The 18,750-nt window shown below is 42.8% G+C and overlaps 2 protein-coding genes across 3 annotated transcripts; both read left to right on the top strand.

Moving 5' to 3' along the window:
• The first annotated feature begins 264 nt into the window (after positions 1 to 264).
• Positions 265 to 10,036, top strand: LOC133922760 (calcium-dependent protein kinase 4-like). 2 transcript variants are annotated; one of them, XM_062368236.1, is made up of 12 exons: positions 265 to 744; positions 5,368 to 5,498; positions 6,029 to 6,070; positions 6,245 to 6,356; positions 6,465 to 6,543; positions 6,672 to 6,841; positions 7,708 to 7,834; positions 8,443 to 8,558; positions 8,637 to 8,744; positions 8,833 to 8,895; positions 9,012 to 9,185; positions 9,562 to 10,036. In XM_062368236.1, exons 1-12 carry the CDS (start codon positions 466 to 468, stop codon positions 9,724 to 9,726), a joined length of 1,566 nt encoding a protein of 521 aa, XP_062224220.1. In that variant the 5' UTR covers positions 265 to 465; the 3' UTR covers positions 9,727 to 10,036. The 2 variants fall into 2 exon arrangements, with proteins under 2 accessions (XP_062224220.1, XP_062224221.1); XM_062368237.1 differs by having other exon boundaries at positions 268 to 744; positions 9,568 to 10,036.
• Positions 10,037 to 13,328: 3,292 nt separating this feature from the next.
• On the top strand, positions 13,329 to 17,319 carry LOC133923271 (uncharacterized). The gene is made up of 2 exons (XM_062368676.1): positions 13,329 to 14,481; positions 14,576 to 17,319. The coding sequence occupies exons 1-2, from the start codon at positions 13,329 to 13,331 to the stop codon at positions 17,317 to 17,319; spliced, it is 3,897 nt and encodes a 1,298-aa protein (XP_062224660.1).
• The last annotated feature ends 1,431 nt before the right edge of the window (positions 17,320 to 18,750 follow it).

Genomic DNA, 18,750 nt, shown 5'->3' with positions numbered 1-18,750 from the left:
GACTAAATTATTCGAATTTTAAAGAGTTTTATTAGATATGAAAAAAGTAAAAAAAAAAGATAACATATGAACTAACTCACGTTCTATATAATAAAGATTACCTCTCAAACAATCAAACAAACCTTACACACCCTTTGGACTTGCAACAAACATACCTAAATATGGTGCTCAAATAGTCTAACACGAAACCAAAAACATACATCAAACAAAATATAAACAAGGTTGAAGGAGTGCGAGGGGTTTGACAATTGGCACTTTGACCGCTTGACCAGCAGCTCCCTCCCTCTCCCCTCTCTGTTGCTTCCCTGGCCTCCCCTTGCCTCACCTTCCTCTCCACCTTCCTCCTCCCCTCCCCACCCCACCGCGCCAACCTACCGGGCCTTGCTGCCTGCCTATATACCTCGCCCGCGCGCCCCCACACGCGCACACATATGCTTAGCTCCCAGCCCCAGACCCCGGCCACCCATGGGCGCCTGCATCTCCTCCTCCCCCGCTTCCGCCGACGACGCCGGCGAGCGCTGGTCGTCCAAGGAGGAGAAGAGGAAGAAGCGCCGCGGCGGCGCGTCTCCGGAAGGCGGGAGCAAGGGGCCGGTGGTGCCGGTGGAGTTCGGCTACGAGAGGGACTTCGAGGCGCGGTACGAGGTCGGGCGGCTGCTCGGCCACGGCCAGTTCGGGTACACCTTCGCCGCCACGGACCGCGGCTCCGGGGACCGCGTCGCCGTCAAGCGCATCGACAAGGCCAAGGTGGGATGCTGCTCTCGGTGCCTTGTCTGGTTGCTTCTTGGTAAAGCTGCGACCTTTAAGTAGTGGTCTCGAGTGGTCTGGTCGATCGAGTTGGTGCTCTTTGTCTGGATTTCAAGGCTTCGAGGGGAACTCGGTGTGGTTCCGAAGGAAATTATCAGTGATTTTTTGTTTGTTCTGAGGTTTAGGTGTTTCGTTGGAAATGAAATTAGTTCCAGTTGGAATGATTCCGGTAGCTTTAGGTGTTTAGCTCGAGCAAATTAGTCACATTTCCAGTTCGTTTTGGTGGTTTGGTCGCTTGATTCGGCAAATCTTTGGTGTTCAGATGTTAGCTCGAGACGATGATTGCTTAGCATGTGGTTCTGATGACACCGAGGTCCTACTCTGCCTGTTTGTTCCACATTTCTAGTGTTGTCATGTTTAGCTGCCTTTACCTCAGGAGGTATCGTTTGATGCCCCTTAGTTTGGCACTAAAGCTGGGTTATTTTGGGAACGAGGAGTTGCCCTCCAGCTCAATACCTCACTTCCGGCGTATCTCTGTCTGAAACGGTAAAGATGTTTTCCGGTTGGCTATTCATGGAAACGCTTTATCGTACTAATTTCGAAATGATATGTCGGACCTCTCCTTCGGGTCACCTTGTACAACTCATATCAAACCCTAGATCAGTAGTTAGTACGCACATATTTTCAATAAAAATAGATATCATAGACATACATCGATTCAAGTACGATGTTAGGGTACAATTCATGGTTTATTACAATAAAGGCTCGTAGGCATAAATAAACAAAGTCTCACAGCACAACAGAAACAATACAAAAACGACTCAAGCCCTACAGGCAGCTTGAGTGCGAAGGAAACCTAACTTTTCTATTCTTCATCTTCACCTTTGACGAAGTCAGCCTCTGGATCATCTGAATCCATATATAGCAAGAGTGAGTACATAAGGTACTCAACAAGTCCTACTTCAAAGGGTGACATTAGATGTATAAAGGTAGATCAAGGATAAGGTTGTAGAGTCTTTAGGTTTTGCATAAAACTAGTTTTCAATATAAGGTTTATTTTGCAAAGACTTTCTTAAAACATTTTTGAGAGAACACATAAGTTGAGCTTATGGGGTTGTTGTCCATGGGGGAGATACTTTCATCCCGCTAGTTCCCACACTTCTTTTGTCAGTGGACACAGTTCGGGATACTCCAGGCACATAGTCAACACTTCTTGAAAACACGGTTACACTGGTCATTCACATGCCAAGGAGATACACATGCCGAAAAGCTAATCATTGTGACCGAACTATAGCATGTCCTTAACTGAGGACACGGCTATTCAGATAGGTTTAACACTCTGCAGAGGTTGTACACTTTACCCATACGATATGCACATACTCTAACCTTAGCAACTAGTGAAATTGTCATAACGAGACGCAACGTCCTCACAACATAGCCACAATATCCACTCACGGGGCATTAAGATAGCAGGGGTCTTAGAATATTCACGAGAAGGACCACTTAGTAATCCCAAGGCTCTGGCATAGCCTTAACAATATCACCAGTCGGACCGTGGGTTACGCACTACCCAAGTCTTCTCTTGATCCCCGTTGCCACTACCGACCTCCGAGTGGGTACCGAACTAAGTTGAAGTGGTTATGTTAAGTCTTGCCCATTCAGGTCATGTGGTTGTACGATTGAATATTAGGTAGAATATCACAGCGAACCGGTCCTTATACGATCGAGACAAGTGTCTTCTAACAATAACACCACAAAGGTGAACCTTGCTCTAAGGTAATTCCCACCTTTGTAGGGTACCTTACTTACCCCCGTCAAAAATACATTAGAGTTTTCATGAACATATCTTACACACACACAAGCATACAACACTTCACACTGTTTAAAAATGCATGATTAACATATGTAATTATCCTGGTTCTTTCATTTGAGCAAATAAATTCTAAGTATGCTAGTAAATAAGTATTCATTCAAACAATCATTATAATTGATGTTGGGGACCTTTTAGGGTGGAATAAAGGTGACAATATCAATGTCTGACATAAACAAGCTAGGTCATAACTACATTGGCATATTTTTAAAATTACAATTATTAAGTTAAGTATGCATATCCCTATAATTTGAAACAATGGCTTTATGGGTTATATTTGAAAACATAGGATCAACATGATCAACGGAGTAGGACTTGCCTTCGTTGAAGTCCTCGTTCGCTCCTTCTTCAAACTCCAGATCATCTGGGTCTTCCTCGAACGCTTCTTCCTCTAACAAACGCAACAAACGACAAAAACGCATACACAAGAAATCAATCAAATGATTATATTAAAATTATTAAATTACAAAAATTATGAAATTGACATGATTGGGTAGATCTCGAACTTAGATGAATATCAGTGGAAAAATCGTCGAAAACGGAGTTAGGACGGAGGAGAAACAGGCTTTAGAAGTTTTATCAGGAGAGAAAATCAGAAAAAGGGAAAGAGCAGAATATTCTTGGAATATTCCGATTTCAGCTCGGCTTGGCTTTGCAGGCGGCTTGGCTCAAGGCTGGGCTCGGCTTGTCTAAAGGGCGGGCCCACCTATCAATGAGGGGGAGAGAGGATAAGGGAGAGGGAGAAGCAGCTGGCTCGGGCAGATCGAGCAGAGAGAGCGAGAGGTGGAGGGAGAGATGGTGGAGGCGATGGGGGGGGGGGGGACGGACTCCGACGAGCGGCAAGGCGGGGCAGTGGTGGCCGGATCCGGTCCGGGCAGGGGTGGATCTAGCCGGCAAAGACGACGGCAAGAAAGCAACGGCCGGCGACGGCAGGAAGGCGGCTAAAGTATGGCTCTCGGGTGGTTTCGGGTACGAAGGGAGAGAGGGGGGGGGGGAGTGGTGGAGCTCACCGGCGGCGAGCTCCGGTGTGATGGCGGCGGTGGTGCTTTGCTTGGGTGGAGGGGAGGGAGAGAGGTTGTGATGTGCGGAGGCAGGAGGAAGATGACACTGTTCATCTTTATAGGGGAGTGACGGCATGGGCCCGACGGCGGTGCAGGGCACGAGGCGAGGAGCGGGGCTCAAGGGAGCAGCACGAGATGCGAGGATGGCTGCGACGAGCGGCAATGAGGCGGGCGATGTGGCGCAGAGCAGAGCCCTGGCGCATGCAACGGTGAGTGGCGCCGGGTCACGGGGATGGGACACAAAGAGAGGGATTTCTGATGACTTCTTTTTTTTACCTCAGGGAAAAACACGGGTGTGACATGACAGTTGCATCTTATTTGAAACTGTGAGTGATTTGTGCAAAACACATTTCATATGGGGCACAATTTTGTGTGATTCTTGTTGTTGTCTTCTTGGCTTCATTTCTTGATGTTTTGGTTCTGTTTGGGAGAGGATTTCAACCTCCTCTAGGTGTTCATTTTGGATCACCAAGATTTGCTCCTTGTAAGGTTGGGCTTGGAAAGTTCCTGTTGAGGAAAAAGTCAGGAAAGACACCCATTGCCAACTTGCAGTGGACAACGCTTTCTTGGCTTTCATACTATAGGTGAATGTCATTTTCATAGGTACACTAATCAACACGTTTTTTGTTTCATCAAATATTTTGGACCTTTGGTCGAAGTGTCAACATTCCTTTATTAGTCTTTTGAAAATTTGAGTCTCTGGAAGAAAATGTCAACTTTGCTGAATCTTCAATAATATTTCCTCCGTCCAAGAATACAAGGTGTGTTTTATTTTGAAAAAGTCAATCATTGTATACTTGGACTAACAATTAGTTAAATTGTAAGTACGTCTAGTGTATAAAACTATACAACTAGATTTATATTTCAAAATGCTTTCACACTATATTGGTTTTGTAGCTATAAATGATATATTTTGTGAGAAAACCATGGTCAAAGTCTAATTTTGAAGACTGGGCCACTGTAAAATACGCCTTGTATTATTGCACGGAGGGAGTATCTTTAGAAAATTAGTGTTATAGCGACATTGGAAATATGGGCCATTTTGTCTGTGACAAGAGAGTTGACCAAGTGATGTCCTTGTCAAAAAAACTGTGCAAAAACTAGGCCTGTTATCGATAAGCAAAGCAATCTGAGCACCAGGGCTGATAAAAATAGAAGACTTGGGGTGATTTTTATTGATGATTTTGTGTAATATTTCAGCTTTGGAGAGAGAAGCTGGGTACATCTTTTGTGACTATGATTTATACATAGCTTTTTAAGTGGTTTAGGCTGCAAGATTTGCATTGTTGGGTTAATCTGGTGCTTCTCTTGGAGATGTTGGCCTCAAGGTTGCACACAGATGACAATTTTATATTTTTCTCACCAAGTGGTCATCGTTGAATGTGGCAAAAATAATCAATTATGCATCAACAAATTTGCATAATTAGATTATTATAATCTGTTTAAATTCAATTAGATCAGGACGCATTGGGATACTAAGAAAACAATAGAGTAAAGACATTGAATTTGACAAATCATAATCTAATCCTGTCCAGCTGTTGTGTCGTTCAACCTTTATTCATCCAAGTAGGCAGTTGGAGCGTCAGATGATTTCCATGTACTATTATGCCTTATTGCCTTTACTTATTGTCTACCCGATGTCATCTACAGAATGTGATTTGAGGCAATTAACATTACGATTTTTTATAACAGATGAAACGTCATGTTGCCGTGGAGGATGTGAAAAGAGAAGTGAAGATTCTTAAAGAACTCAAAGGACATGAGAATATTGTTCACTTCTACAGTGCATTTGAGGATGATTCATACGTGTATATTGTGATGGAGTAAGTAGTGCCATACTAGCTCCTGCTATTGGTGTCAGCTAACTATGGAACATACCAATGAATTGAACACTTACCCAACAGCCTTGTTTTATTTAAATCTAGTATTTGATGTTGTGCAGATTTTACAGTGACCGTTTGCTATAGTTTTAACAGCCACCATATGTATCTTGTTTCCAAATCCCAAACAAAAAAATCCTAAATATTAACCACCCTATGGCTATACCAGTTGTGTTCTTTGTTCATTTTTCATAATTGATGGATGTATAGTCTGTTCTATCAAATCTACATTTTGAATTTGAATATTCAGAACTATATCACATTCTGTAGTTTCATTGCCTTGTTGTACGCCATGTTGTCAACTTGATGCACTTCTTACTGTATATAGCATCATCTACCACACTCACCGATAGTCAAGACCTAGTAGCTTCTTTCTTCTGAAATATAGCTAAGAAGGGCATACATGATCATGTGATTTCAAATCAATGTTCCTATGCTCCAGAACCAACTCTTACCCTCTTCAATTTTTGCAGACTATGTGAGGGTGGTGAACTATTAGACCGGATTTTGGCAAAGTAAGATCAGATAGATTCTCCATCTCTTGTTTCATGTATCTCTCTCTTTGTGTCATTAGATTTCTAGACTTTTGTGTTGTAAGATCAGATTGCTTGATTTCGTTTGTCTGTTTTGTTTGATTTCTGGTTGCTGGTACAAGGTCCATTACTTAAATGACATTTTCCTTTGCACAGAAAAAATAGCCGTTATAGTGAGAAAGATGCTGCGGTGGTAGTTCGCCAAATGCTCAAGGTGGCTGCTGGGTGTCATCTTCGTGGGTTAGTTCATCGAGATATGAAGCCTGAGGTAGAAATAGAACACTTTCAATCTCTTTGCACATAGTATGCATTTGGTGATATTTCACTAGTCACTACTTCTCAGGTCATGTAAGACTGTACCTATTTTCCTTCCCAGAACTTCCTTTTCAAATCAAATAAGGAGGATTCGCCGCTAAAGGTAACAGATTTTGGTTTGTCTGACTTCATAAAGCCAGGTACCTGCTTGAGGTCCTTTGCTCTTGTACATCTTATATATATGCTAACTGTTGCATCTGACTGGAACGTGACATGACAAGTCTGCAGTTTATCTGACCAATACATTGTTTAAAATGCATGGCTGTAGGGAAGAAGTTCCATGATATTGTCGGCAGTGCCTATTATGTTGCACCAGAAGTATTGAAACGGCGGTCTGGCCCTGAATCAGATGTTTGGAGCATAGGAGTTATAACCTACATTTTGCTCTGTGGGAGGCGACCTTTTTGGGACAAGACAGAAGACGGTATATTCAAGGAGGTAAGTTGACAACTGTTGCATACCATGTGCTTACATATAAAATGCGCTTGGTGAGAATGCCATGCCAGTGCCTAGTGTTTTCAGTGTGCTGACAGTGTTATCTGCATTTTGTTTCTGCACAATATAACAGTATTACCCTGTTAACCATTTGTTGATGCCGGGCAACATAATTTACTATCTTTTTAACGCAGTAAGGCAATTATCTATTTGGTCAGTTGCCCTTCAGTGATTTCTGTACTAGCTGCTAGAGTGTCACTTTATGCGGTTGTTCAGTTTTACAATACCCAGTTACCCACCATCTTTTATATATGTAATGTGCAGCGTCGCACAAATTTCTTTATGGTGCACCCAAGATATGAGTAAGTAGTAAAAAGGGCGTCCCCTTCTAGTCAACTTGAGGTCTGAAGATGCATAGCCATTGGCGTAGCAACTGGGAATTTTGAATCCTTGAATTAGCTTCGGACATGGCAAGTTGCATTAGCTCCAGACAGCTGGCTCACTTGTTTATACTAGTATGCTACCTTTGAGATCATTGTCTCAGTCAAACTACGTTACTGTTACCTACTGATTCTGTCTTAATATTCTAAGTGTCACTGAATAAACAAAAAATCTTGCTTTTTTTCCCAATTATCTCTTGATACCATATGATGGAATGCCACTTTTCTAGTTAATTTGGAAAACAAACATACAGGGATGTTCGATGTTACATTCAGCCTGTAAAAGCTGTTAAGCAATATAGTTTCCTTTTTCCATCTACCACCTGCCATCATTTTTCTTGCGATTTAAATATCTTTGTGCATTTTAATCAGCAAGGACATGATGTAATGGTGTATGTGATCTTCATTCTATTCACTTCTTATAATTAGGTTCTAAGGAACAAGCCTGATTTTCGTAAGAGGCCTTGGTCGAGCATCAGTCCAGGCGCTAAAGATTTTGTTAAGAGGTTACTAGTGAAGAACCCAAGGGCAAGACTAACAGCTGCTCAAGCTCTCTGTAAGTTTAAAGATAATTTCAGTTATTTAATACCCTAGGCATGGTGCTCAGAGTTGCTATTAAACCATGCCTTCTTTTCTATGTGAGAACTTAGAACACAGATACAGCTTGCGACCAAAAAAACAATTGTACATACAATATGCCTTCAATCTACAATGATGACAATGTGAATATGAAAAGGCATATGACCGTTCTATCTTGCATAGCAAATTATTCGGACATATTTAAATTATTAAGAGAAAATCATATAAACTTTTAGGATATAAGATGCTGCATTCCAGTTTCAGAAGTCACATAAAATAAATATACACTCGTAAGTTATTCAGTTCCCTGTAATATTTTAATGAGCTAAAGTATTGTAGGTTTATTGTTGTACTTTTCTCCCTGTGATCATGGATAACTATTTGATAACAGAAAGATATAGTGTGTTAACGTGTGCTGTTATATAGCAGCAATCTTATGGTTCAAAGAATAATAATTAATTATTGTAACTGAACTTTTGACATTTTGGCATTGTGTTGTCTAGATTATGTAGAAAAAGTAGTGAAGCGCTCATCATTTGTCGATCTGTCAGCTTTACTGATTCTGATTATTCTTGATATGTTTAGCACATCCATGGGTTAGAGAAGGAGGAGAAGCATCCGAGATCCCTGTTGACATATCTGTGTTATCCAACATGCGTCAGTTTGTCAAGTACAGCCGTTTTAAGCAATTTGCACTTAGGGTAATAATTGTGGTCACAGAATTATTTTTATCATTTGCTCATTATGTTCCTTAAAGTATTGTCTTGTGGCATGTTCAGGCTTTAGCGAGTACGCTCAATGAGGAAGAGCTAGCGGATCTGAAGGATCAGTTTGATGCAATTGATGTTGATAAAAGTGGATCAATAAGTATCGAGGAAATGCGACATGTAAGTTTATTAGTTTTTCTTGATGAAAATGTCTTACTTTGGTCCTGAGTTCCTTTGAGATGCTAATGATCTTGGCTTCTTTCAACAGGCCCTTGCAAAGGATCTTCCTTGGAGATTGAAGGGCCCCCGTGTGCTTGAGATTATTCAAGCAGTAAGTTTGGGCCTTCTTTTTTTATATCAATTTTCTGCTTTCCCCCTTTGTTTCTGGGCAAGTAGCTCACCTTATTTGGAGGATAGATCTAAAACTATGATCTTATTCTGTGGTAGATCGACAGCAACACTGATGGTCTCGTGGACTTCAAAGAGTTCGTTGCAGCAACTCTCCATATACATCAGATGGCCGAGCTTGATTCTGAAAGGTGGGGCCTACGCTGCCAAGCTGCTTTCAGCAAATTTGATCTGGATGGTGATGGATACATTACTCCAGAGGAGCTTAGAATGGTGATCATCTATTCCTATTTTGTTTCCATGTTGCCCATCAATCAACGCATAGTTTAGATGATCCTTATCACCGTTGCTGGTTCCTCATATTCAGTGAATGAATCGATTTGTCTATGGAAGCCCTATGATATTCTAATCAAGAAAAAAAATGTCCAGATTGTCACTTGGTTTAGTCCACGCTCCATATCAATACGTGTATCAGGGATCTATAGCATCATTCCTAGACCAGCATGTTATAGTTGGCTATTTCAGCATTTTGATTTGATAATGATAAAACATGTAAAGGCTCTTACCTGGGAAATCACCTATACAAATATTGATAATCGCACCATAGAAACAAAAAATAAAAGTATTCTCATTGAGATTTTCCTTCAAGATGCAGCACACTGGCTTAAAGGGGTCTATTGAGCCACTGCTGGAGGAGGCCGACATCGATAAAGATGGGAGAATAAGCCTGTCTGAATTCCGCAAGCTCCTGCGGACCGCGAGCATGAGCAACATTCCCAGCCCAAGGGGGGTTCCAAATCCTCAAGCTTTGTGAATTGTGGCGCAGCAAAATTAGGGAGGAGCAAATAGGAAGATACCGTACAGTAGTCATGCGATTCTTCTTCTTTTGTTTCTTAGCGTGCCATGTGATGTTGATGTTTCTGATTTTAGCATCCAGGTTATGTGTTGTGAGCAGCAAGGAGATAGGTTTCGAGGTAAATATTTAGTATTTATAGAGAAGTATGAGAGGTCGAGGTCAAAATGGTAAAGAAGACTTCCCATTCTCTTTCATGTACAGTCTTATATGTATGATTTGATTATACTATTGATCGCAATAAAATTGTCTGAAGGAGTGAGGAGTGCTAGTCCTTGCATAATCTGAAATGGGATTACATGTATGATTTATACAGTAACTATTGGTGAGTTAAACTTGCGACGGGCTCCATGACTACTGAAATTAACAGCACATCTTTTCAGGCCCCATTTGGAACACGGGAGTTTTTTTTTTCCAAATTCATGCAGGAATTCAACTATTTCCTACGAAATTAACGTAAAATCCATGTGTTCTAAATTATGCCTTAATTGGCTATATTCATCCAGCTCAGTAACTTTATTTGATTGATTATTCATCTCATCATCTGTGCATGACTGCAAGTCAGTTCGTAGGGCTTCGTTTTGTAGTTGCTCGTACACTCTCAAATCTGTTGTTATTTTTACGGTGTTTTTTGTCTTTTTTTTCTTTTATGTGCATCTTCTATATAGAGATCAGGAGTGTTCTGAGAATAATTGTATCATTTTGATGTAATTATCTGGGTTTAATAAACTTCACTCTCTAAGTATTTTTTATAATTTTTAAATTTAAGATAGATGAGTATCAAATTTTAGTTGGTTAGAAAACTGCCTGAAACCAATTTATGTATAGTAGATATATAAACCCCCGTGGATTCTGAGCGCTCCCAGGGCCTCCCAGCCGTTGGAGCGTCTTCTCGCGCCGCCGCGTGTCCCCGTTTCGTCTGACTGGCTGTGCGCCCTCCTTCTGCCCATGGACGCCGGACGCAGCCGCGTGTCCCCGTTTCGCGCTCCCAGGCCCTCCCAGCTGCCGCCCGGTCACTTCCCGTTTCGTCTGATCGGCTGTGCGCCCTCCTTCTGGCCATGGACGGCGGACGCAGCCGCGTGTCCCCAGTTCGCGCTCCCAGGCCCTCCCAGCCGGCGAAAGTGTCTTCCTGCGCCGCCGCGTGTCCCCGTTTCGTCATTACGCCGACCGGCTGTGCGCCCTCCTTCTGCCTCTACGGTCCCGGTGGCTGCACGCTGTCTCACCGTGATGCCCGCCTGGTGCCGGTTCCGTGCGCATGCCATGGACGGGCTGCCGCGTTCCCTGTCTCTCCTTCTCTCTTTTCCCCTCACACCACTGCTTACCTCTTTTTCTCCGTCGCCAATCCAGTGAGATCGAAGCAGCACCTCTGGCCAAATCCGGCGGCGTCTGCCAACCTCCGGCCCACATCCAGTCTACCAACGCCGTTGAAGGTAAGGAGGAAAGTTGTCCCGTTGTCCTTCTCAGTTTTCCCCTCACACAACTGCCAACCGTGAACAGTGAGGAGAGAGGTCGTAGCACGCTCCTCCAGCCATTCCTCGTCGTGTCCCCGCCCGATCAAACTCGCGAGCGCCTTCTCCTTCAGCTCCGCCGGACCTCTCCGCCTCTCGCCAACGAGTTGTTGTTGTTGGTCATGTGCCTCTAAATCCCTGATATTGTAAGTCTCTCTGTACCCAGCTATACATTTTTCGCGGTCATCCCTGGAGGGTTTGCCGTCGATGCGCTTTCAATTCAACTTTCTGTTGCTCATCTTCGTACCTTTACATGCTTAGCCTCCTGTATGCTGTAGTCCACACCTTTAGATGGTTTCGGGTCTATTTCCTCGCGCTTACCTTCATGATTATAATGCTGTTGTTCGTGTTTTTTGTGTTTCGTCTCAGTTGTCTTGATTGTTGTTGCTATAGGTTGGCTTAGCTTTTTGATCTCGCCAACGAGTTGTTGCTGCCGGTCCTGTGCCTCCAAATCCGTCATATTATAATTGTAAGTCTCTCTGTACCCAGCTATATATTTTTCGCGGTCATCCCTCGTAGGTTTACCGCCGATGTGCTTTCAATTGAACTTTCTGTTGCTCATCTTCGTACCTTTACCTGCTTAGCCTCCTGTATGTTGTAGTCCACACCTTTAGATGGTCTCGGGTCTATTTGCTGCCGCTTACCTTGATGATTATAATGCTGTTGTTCGTGTTTTCTGTGTTTCATCTCAGTTGTCTTGATTGTTGTTGCTATAGGTTGGCTTAGCTTTTTTGATCAAATATGTTCATTCTATTCTATGTCGTTGCTTACACCCCTATTACGTTTCTATATATGTTGCCTTCCCCTTTTCCTGTGCCTGGTCTACTTTGTTTTGCATTGTCTGTTATTGTTTTGCCGATATTTCGGTGTAGTGTTGCGCTGCCTATGAGCGACCATCGCCAGGCCAGGCTGAGGCGCCAGGAGGTCCGGCGCGGTAAACGCCCTGCTGCTGACCCCTCTGGTGTAGCTGCAGTTTCTGCTTCTTTCTTTGCAGAGCCTGCACCTGGCCCTTCGTCACAGTCATGTGTGCTTCTGGCTTTGTTTTGTAATATAGCCTATCCTTATGTCTTTACCTACTGTACTCATTCCTTAGTACTTGTGCTCAGCTGTTGATGTATCGGTCTCAATATCACATGCATCCGCCCATGCTATGGCACCTACTGAGGAACCAGCTTCCTCTATCCTGTCCAGAACTGCTATTTCTCCAACATATGTGCCCAGTACTGCTCCTTTCTTCTTTGATATTAATCTAATCCTTTCCTGGGTACTATCCCTATCTTACTTTCTTAAATCCCTGCTCTTATGTATTTCCTGTTATTAGGTGCCAATACCATCTTCTCACAGCAGCCTCCCCCACCTTATGTTCGTGTATCCGGTACCAAATTTTACTCCATGTGTTTAGCTTTTTTATACCTGTATATGATTATTTTTTTTAGGATTTTTTATTTCTTTCCTCCCTAGGCAACCAGTTCTGTCCTCTGCTGCCCTCTCATCAAACTGCACAAAACAGGCGGAAACGTAAACTGTCCAGAGAGCGGAAGGCTGCCGCTAAACGAGGTTCATGTGTTTGTCTGACACAATTATTGTACCCTGATCACCAGCTTTTGTCTTCCATGCTATGTTCTCTTACGGGTTCTATTGTTTCTCAGCCTCCCTTTCCTCCATAGTGGTTGCCTTGGTCATGATTGCTATACCACCCGAGTATTTGGCTATGCTGAGAGGTCTATCCTTGACTCTTTTTTCCTTGTATCCATGATATTCACTGCATGTATCTCCTTTCACAGATTTTGTTTTCTTCCCTTGTTGGTTTGTATAGAGACATATTCTGGCCGTTCTTATTATGGTGGTCCAGATTATGAATGTTCTGCATGTGGTGCAGCTTTCTGGTATCAGGAACGGTGTCAAAGAGTTAGCTCTCTGAGGCATCACAGGATAGTCTACAATCTTTGTTGTCGTGGCGGCCGGGTTTCTTTGCCTCAGCATACTGGTTGGCCCATGCCACTTGCTAAACTCATAGGATTTAACCGTGGCCCACGCTCCAATAAATTTATGCGGATGATTAGACAGTACAACGCTATTTTTGCTTTCACTTCTCTTGGTGTCACCGTTGAAAAATTAATCAATACTGGTGATGGCCCATATGTCTTCAGGATAAATGGTGTTGTACATCATAGAATAGGTTCTTTGCTACCCCCTGCAGGACAACGTCCTCAATTTGCTCAGCTCTATGTGTATGATACTTCCAATGAGGTTCAGAATCGACTAGATATTTTTGAGCGTGATGGACCTGACCGTGATGAACCTGATCCAGCTATTGTCCAAGATCTTATCCATATGCTTGACCAATATAATCCTTTAGTGAAGAAATTCAGGATGGCACGTGATCGGATTTTTTCTCCTGAATCTCCAGATGTGCACATCCGCCTCCTTGCCGCTGCTGGTGAACATGGAAATCGTGATTCTTTCCCATCTGTTCCTGAGTTGGCTACTCTCATTGTTGCTGACCTTACTATAGAAGCTTGTGACTTTGATCTCGTTGTCCACGCACAACCTGGTTACTTACAGAAGGTTAGCCTTCTGAATCCATCACTTATGTCCCTGCAATATCCGCTTTTGTTCCCATACAGTGAGCGGAGCTTCCATCTAGGTATTAAATATCGCCCAACTGCTAATTCACCTACTGGTGGCCGTGAGGATGTTACAATGAGAGAATTCTACTGCTATCAGGTTCATTACCGCCAAAGAGAAACTAATCCATACACATGCTGTGGCCGCCTCTCTGATCAAGCTATAGTCAACTGTTATTCATGTATTGAAGCTAGCAGATTGCAGTTCTTCTATTTCAACCAGGACCTTCTACGTTCTGATACATATCAAGGCATTACTGATGCTTTAGGACAGGGTGCTTCAGGTGGCAAGAGCATAGGGGTCAAGTGGATACTTCCGTCTAGCCATGTGGGCAGCCCCCGTTACCTAGCTATGAACTACCAAGATGCAATGGCTGTTTGCCGTCAGTATGGAGCTCCTGATATATTCACCACTTTCACCTGTAACCCCAAATGGCCAGAAATCGCTGAGGCTCTCAGATATGAACCAGGCCAGCAGCACACAGATCGGTCAGATGTGATTACACGTGTTTTCCATATGAAGTTAGATGAGTACATTGCTGATATTAGAGGCGGCACAGCCTTCGGGCCTATTCGAGCATGTAACACTCTTCCCTCTTTTCATACATGCTCCTTACCATCTAAATTCTACCTGCTTATTTCATTGGTGCCTTATCTTGGTTCCTTCATGTACAGATATGTACACTATTGAGTTCCAGAAAAGAGGATTGCCACATGTGCACATACTTGTGTGGCTAGCTGCCCATTCTTCAGATCCATTCCCATCTTTCATTGACACGCTGATATCTGCGGAGCTTCCAAATCCACAATCTGATCCCCTTGGCTACGGCCTGGTACAGGAATTTATGGTACATGGGCCATGTGGATCTATGAATCTTCGTTGCTCATGTATGAAACAAAGTGTTTGTTCCAAGAGGTTCCCAAAATCTTTCAATTCTGAGACTTCTATTGATGAGGCAGGATTTCCTTTGTACCGTCGCGCAAACAATGGCCTAACTATTAGGAAAGGCCGTTACGACCTTGATAACAGATGGGTTGTGCCGTACAATATGGCCATTTTGAAGAAATATCAAGCACATATCAATGTCGAATGGTGCAACAAGACTAATTTGGTCAAGTACCTCTTCAAATATATCACAAAAGGACATGACAAGGCTACATTTGCCTTTGTTAGTGCTTCTGCAGATGCTACACCTCAGCTTGAAGACAAAGATGAGATAGCAGACCATATAAGATGTAGGTATTTGTCAGCTTGTGAAGCCATGTGGCGATTACTAGGTTTTGAAATACATGGTCGTATGCCTGCAGTTGAACGGCTAGCTGTCCACATGCCTGGTATGAACATTGTAATATTCCATGAGTCAGCTGATCTTGAAGATATTGTTGAAAACCCCCACAGATATAAGACTACATTAACTGAATGGTTTACAACCAATCAAACCCATCCATCTGCAATGCCTTTCACTTACTGTGAATTCCCTACCTATTATAGGTGGGATCCTGATAGGAAATCCTGGATTAGAAGACAGAGGTCACCAAAGGTTGGTCGCATCTATAACGTGCACCCGAGCACAGGTGAACTATTTCATCTGAGAATGCTTCTTATGGTTGTAGCTGGTGCCACAAGCTTTGCCAGCCTTAGGACATACAACGGTATTATATATGATACCTTCAGAGAGGCATGTCAAGCTAGAGGCTTAGTCGGTGATGACAACGAATGGTATATGCTGTTTGATGAATCTATTATATGGGCATCTCCATACCAGCTAAGACACCTGTTCCTTATTGTTCTGGTTTTCTGTGATGTTGTTAATGCAAAAATGTTGTTTGCCAAGTACTGGAGGCATCTTGCTGATGATATAGCATATCGAATCCGCTTGTGCCTAGGCAATCCTAGATATTTTATCCCAGATTGTCATCTACAGGCACAACTGCTCAGTGAACTAACTGTTCTGTTTTCAAAGTCTGGTGTCAACTTGTCTTCATACAACCTCTCTTCTGAAGAAACTCCTGGACCCTATGCATATAGCAATAGGCTGATTGCTGAAGAATTAACATATGACAGAGCCCTTCTAGCAGAACAGTCCAGTACCCTAGCCTCTACACTAAATCATGAACAACGTTCTATTTATGACACTCTTATTGCTTCTGTTATTTCAAAAGAACCTGGCACCTTCTTTATCTCCGGTCATGGCGGCACTGGGAAAACCTATCTCTGGAATGCCATTATAGCAAAACTTCGAGCCGAAGGTGAGATAGTGCTAGCAGTTGCTTCTTCTGGGGTTGCCTCTCTTCTATTGCCAAGTGGTAGAACTGCACATTCTAGGTTCAGAATACCTCTTGATATAAACGAGCGTAGTATATGCAGTATTAGCCGTGGGACTATGCTTGCGGACCTCATCAGTAAGGCATCTTTGGTACTATGGGATGAAGCACCCATGACTCATAGACGTTGTTTCGAAGCACTGGACCGCACAATGCGTGACATCCTATCAGCTGATGAGCCTTCACTTGCTAATGTTCCTTTCGGTGGAAAGTTGGTTGTCCTAGGCGGTGATTTTAGGCAGGTCCTTCCTGTTATTGCAAGGGGTACCAGGTCTGATGTTGTGAGTGCATCACTTGTTATGTCACCTATTTGGCAGCATATCACGGTCCTCAAGCTTTACACAAATATGAGGCTCACAAATCCTGCTTTAGGAGCTTCCCAAAGACACAACCTTGCTGTTTTTGCTCAATGGGTCCTAGATGTTGGTAACGGTGATGTCCCCATGGCAACAAAACCTGGTGAAGCACATCCCACCTGGCTGCAAATACCTCATGACCTGTTGTTCATGCCTTCCGATAATAATATACAAACAATTATAGACTCCACCTATGATTCCTTTGACACCATGTATTCAGACACATCATACCTTACTGCTCGTGCAATTGTATGCCCAACCAATAGCACAGTTGATGAAATCAATGATGTTGTCTTCAATCAAGTACCGGGTGAAGCCAGAGAATACCTAAGCTATGACACTATTTCTAAAACAGCTGACCATGTCGCAGATGTTGATATTCTTTATCCACCAGAATTTCTGAACTCCATAACAGTTAACAATTTCCCACACCATTGTCTGTGCTTAAAAGTAGGGGTGCCCATTATTCTGCTTCGCAACATTAACCAATCTATTGGTCTCTGCAATGGTACTAGACTCATAGTAACCAGGCTTGGTGATCATGTGCTAGAAGCCCGCATACTTACCGGCACAAACATTGGCCAGACAGTCTGTATCCCAAGAATTGTCCTCAACTCAGCTAGCCCCAAGTGGCCTTTCACGCTGCAGCGACGCCAATATCCTATTCGGCTCTCATATGCTATGACCATCAACAAGAGCCAAGGCCAGACTCTCTCTAAAGTCGGCATCTATCTCTGAGCTCCTGTTTTTTCACATGGGCAGCTCTATGTGGCCATATCAAGGGTTACCTCACGAGAAGGTCTCAGGATCCTTATTGATGACAATGTTGATTCCCCCACAAGACAAACCAGAAATATTGTTTACAAAGAAGTCCTTGAGCGTGTCTAACCTGTACAACTATGTTACATACATTTCTGCTCCTTTTGTATCACTTTTGGACCTGTAATTATTTGATGTACTATTTATCCTCCCTGCCCCCTATATATAGAGACCAGTGTATATTCCTTTTCCTTATACCTACCTTTGTTTGCATTACCTACTACCCACACTGGTGCACTATTCCCTGCATACCTTTTCCCTCTTTGTTGTGCGCTCCTTGTTTTCCCTCTCTGTACGTGTATATTAGTACCATCTTATATGCCGCCTCCTGTTACGATCCTCTTACCAATCCCTTTTGCTACAATGCAGATGGCGCCTACTCCTCTTAGGGAAATCACCCAGCGCCACCACAGATGGGACATACGAGTCAGAATAGCACGTTTGTGGGACTGCCAGGAACAGGCTGAACCATTCAAGGTGTATCGTGTTGATTTCGTAATGATTGATAACGAGGTCTGTAATCCCTTGTCCATAGAGCACCTACATTCCGTTCCAAATGTTTAACAATGTACCTTACCATCATATTTTCCAGCCTTTGCTTCAATAATAATAATATTTAGAAATCATAGCCTCCCTTTTCTTTTCCTTGTTCATCATCATAAATAGCCTTCTTTTTCCCATACATATTAATAACTGATCTATGGCCAACCATATGCACCGCCCATCCAGATCGCTCTATAGGACATACTATTACCTACACAAATAACATATAACTTTGGCTGTTAACTAAACCCTGTCATACATAGTTGCACCGTTCCCTGAGTTAACACCACGTTACTTCACTGTAACCATAGAAATTTACCTCTGCTCAGCACTGATCCAATAATTAGTAGAACTTCTATTGCTTCCAATAGAATTGCCAGATTGCTGAAATCAGATTACAATACCGTGAATATATTTACCTCTTTTATAAGAAAGCCTACAATATAGTATTACAGCATTCTACCAATTATTGGAAACAATATTAACTATCCAACCTTAAATTTAACCGAATATAGTATATACAAAATATGCACAGCTATTGAGGTGCTGCTAATTATGCTCACACAGGAACGATCATATATTCACATTCAATAATAATGTATATGTCCCTGTAGCATCATGTCTGTTTTCCTACCATATGCCTCCTCTAGCTTAGGTACTATGATCCTTCCATTATTTTCATTCTAAAATATCCTTGCTGTTGCCTTAGTTCCTATCATTGCACACTTCTGCTACAGCAACATGTAGTCCTCAAATTTGGTCATCCTATGTTTTACTTTATACAGTTTTATCCATTCCATTAGTACT

The sequence above is a fragment of the Phragmites australis genome, chromosome 6 (genome assembly GCF_958298935.1).
Source record: "Phragmites australis chromosome 6, lpPhrAust1.1, whole genome shotgun sequence".
Taxonomy (NCBI): Eukaryota; Viridiplantae; Streptophyta; class Magnoliopsida; order Poales; family Poaceae; genus Phragmites; species Phragmites australis.
Note: the sequence above shows the minus strand (reverse complement) of the source record. Positions and strands in the feature narration are given on the sequence as shown.

What these genes read in the sequence shown, in the direction of transcription:
- LOC133923271 (XM_062368676.1), top strand. Translation starts at nt 13,329, where the DNA reads ATGATTAGACAGTACAACGCTATTTTTGCTTTCACTTCTCTTGGTGTC. An exon ending in CTTCGGGCCTATTCGAGCAT is followed by an intron (nt 14,482 to 14,575) that starts GTAACACTCTTC and finishes CTTCATGTACAG; the next exon opens with ATATGTACACTATTGAGTTC.
- LOC133922760 (XM_062368236.1), top strand. Translation starts at nt 466, where the DNA reads ATGGGCGCCTGCATCTCCTCCTCCCCCGCTTCCGCCGACGACGCCGGC. An exon ending in TACGTGTATATTGTGATGGA is followed by an intron (nt 5,499 to 6,028) that starts GTAAGTAGTGCC and finishes CAATTTTTGCAG; the next exon opens with ACTATGTGAGGGTGGTGAAC. An exon ending in TTAAGCAATTTGCACTTAGG is followed by an intron (nt 8,559 to 8,636) that starts GTAATAATTGTG and finishes TGGCATGTTCAG; the next exon opens with GCTTTAGCGAGTACGCTCAA.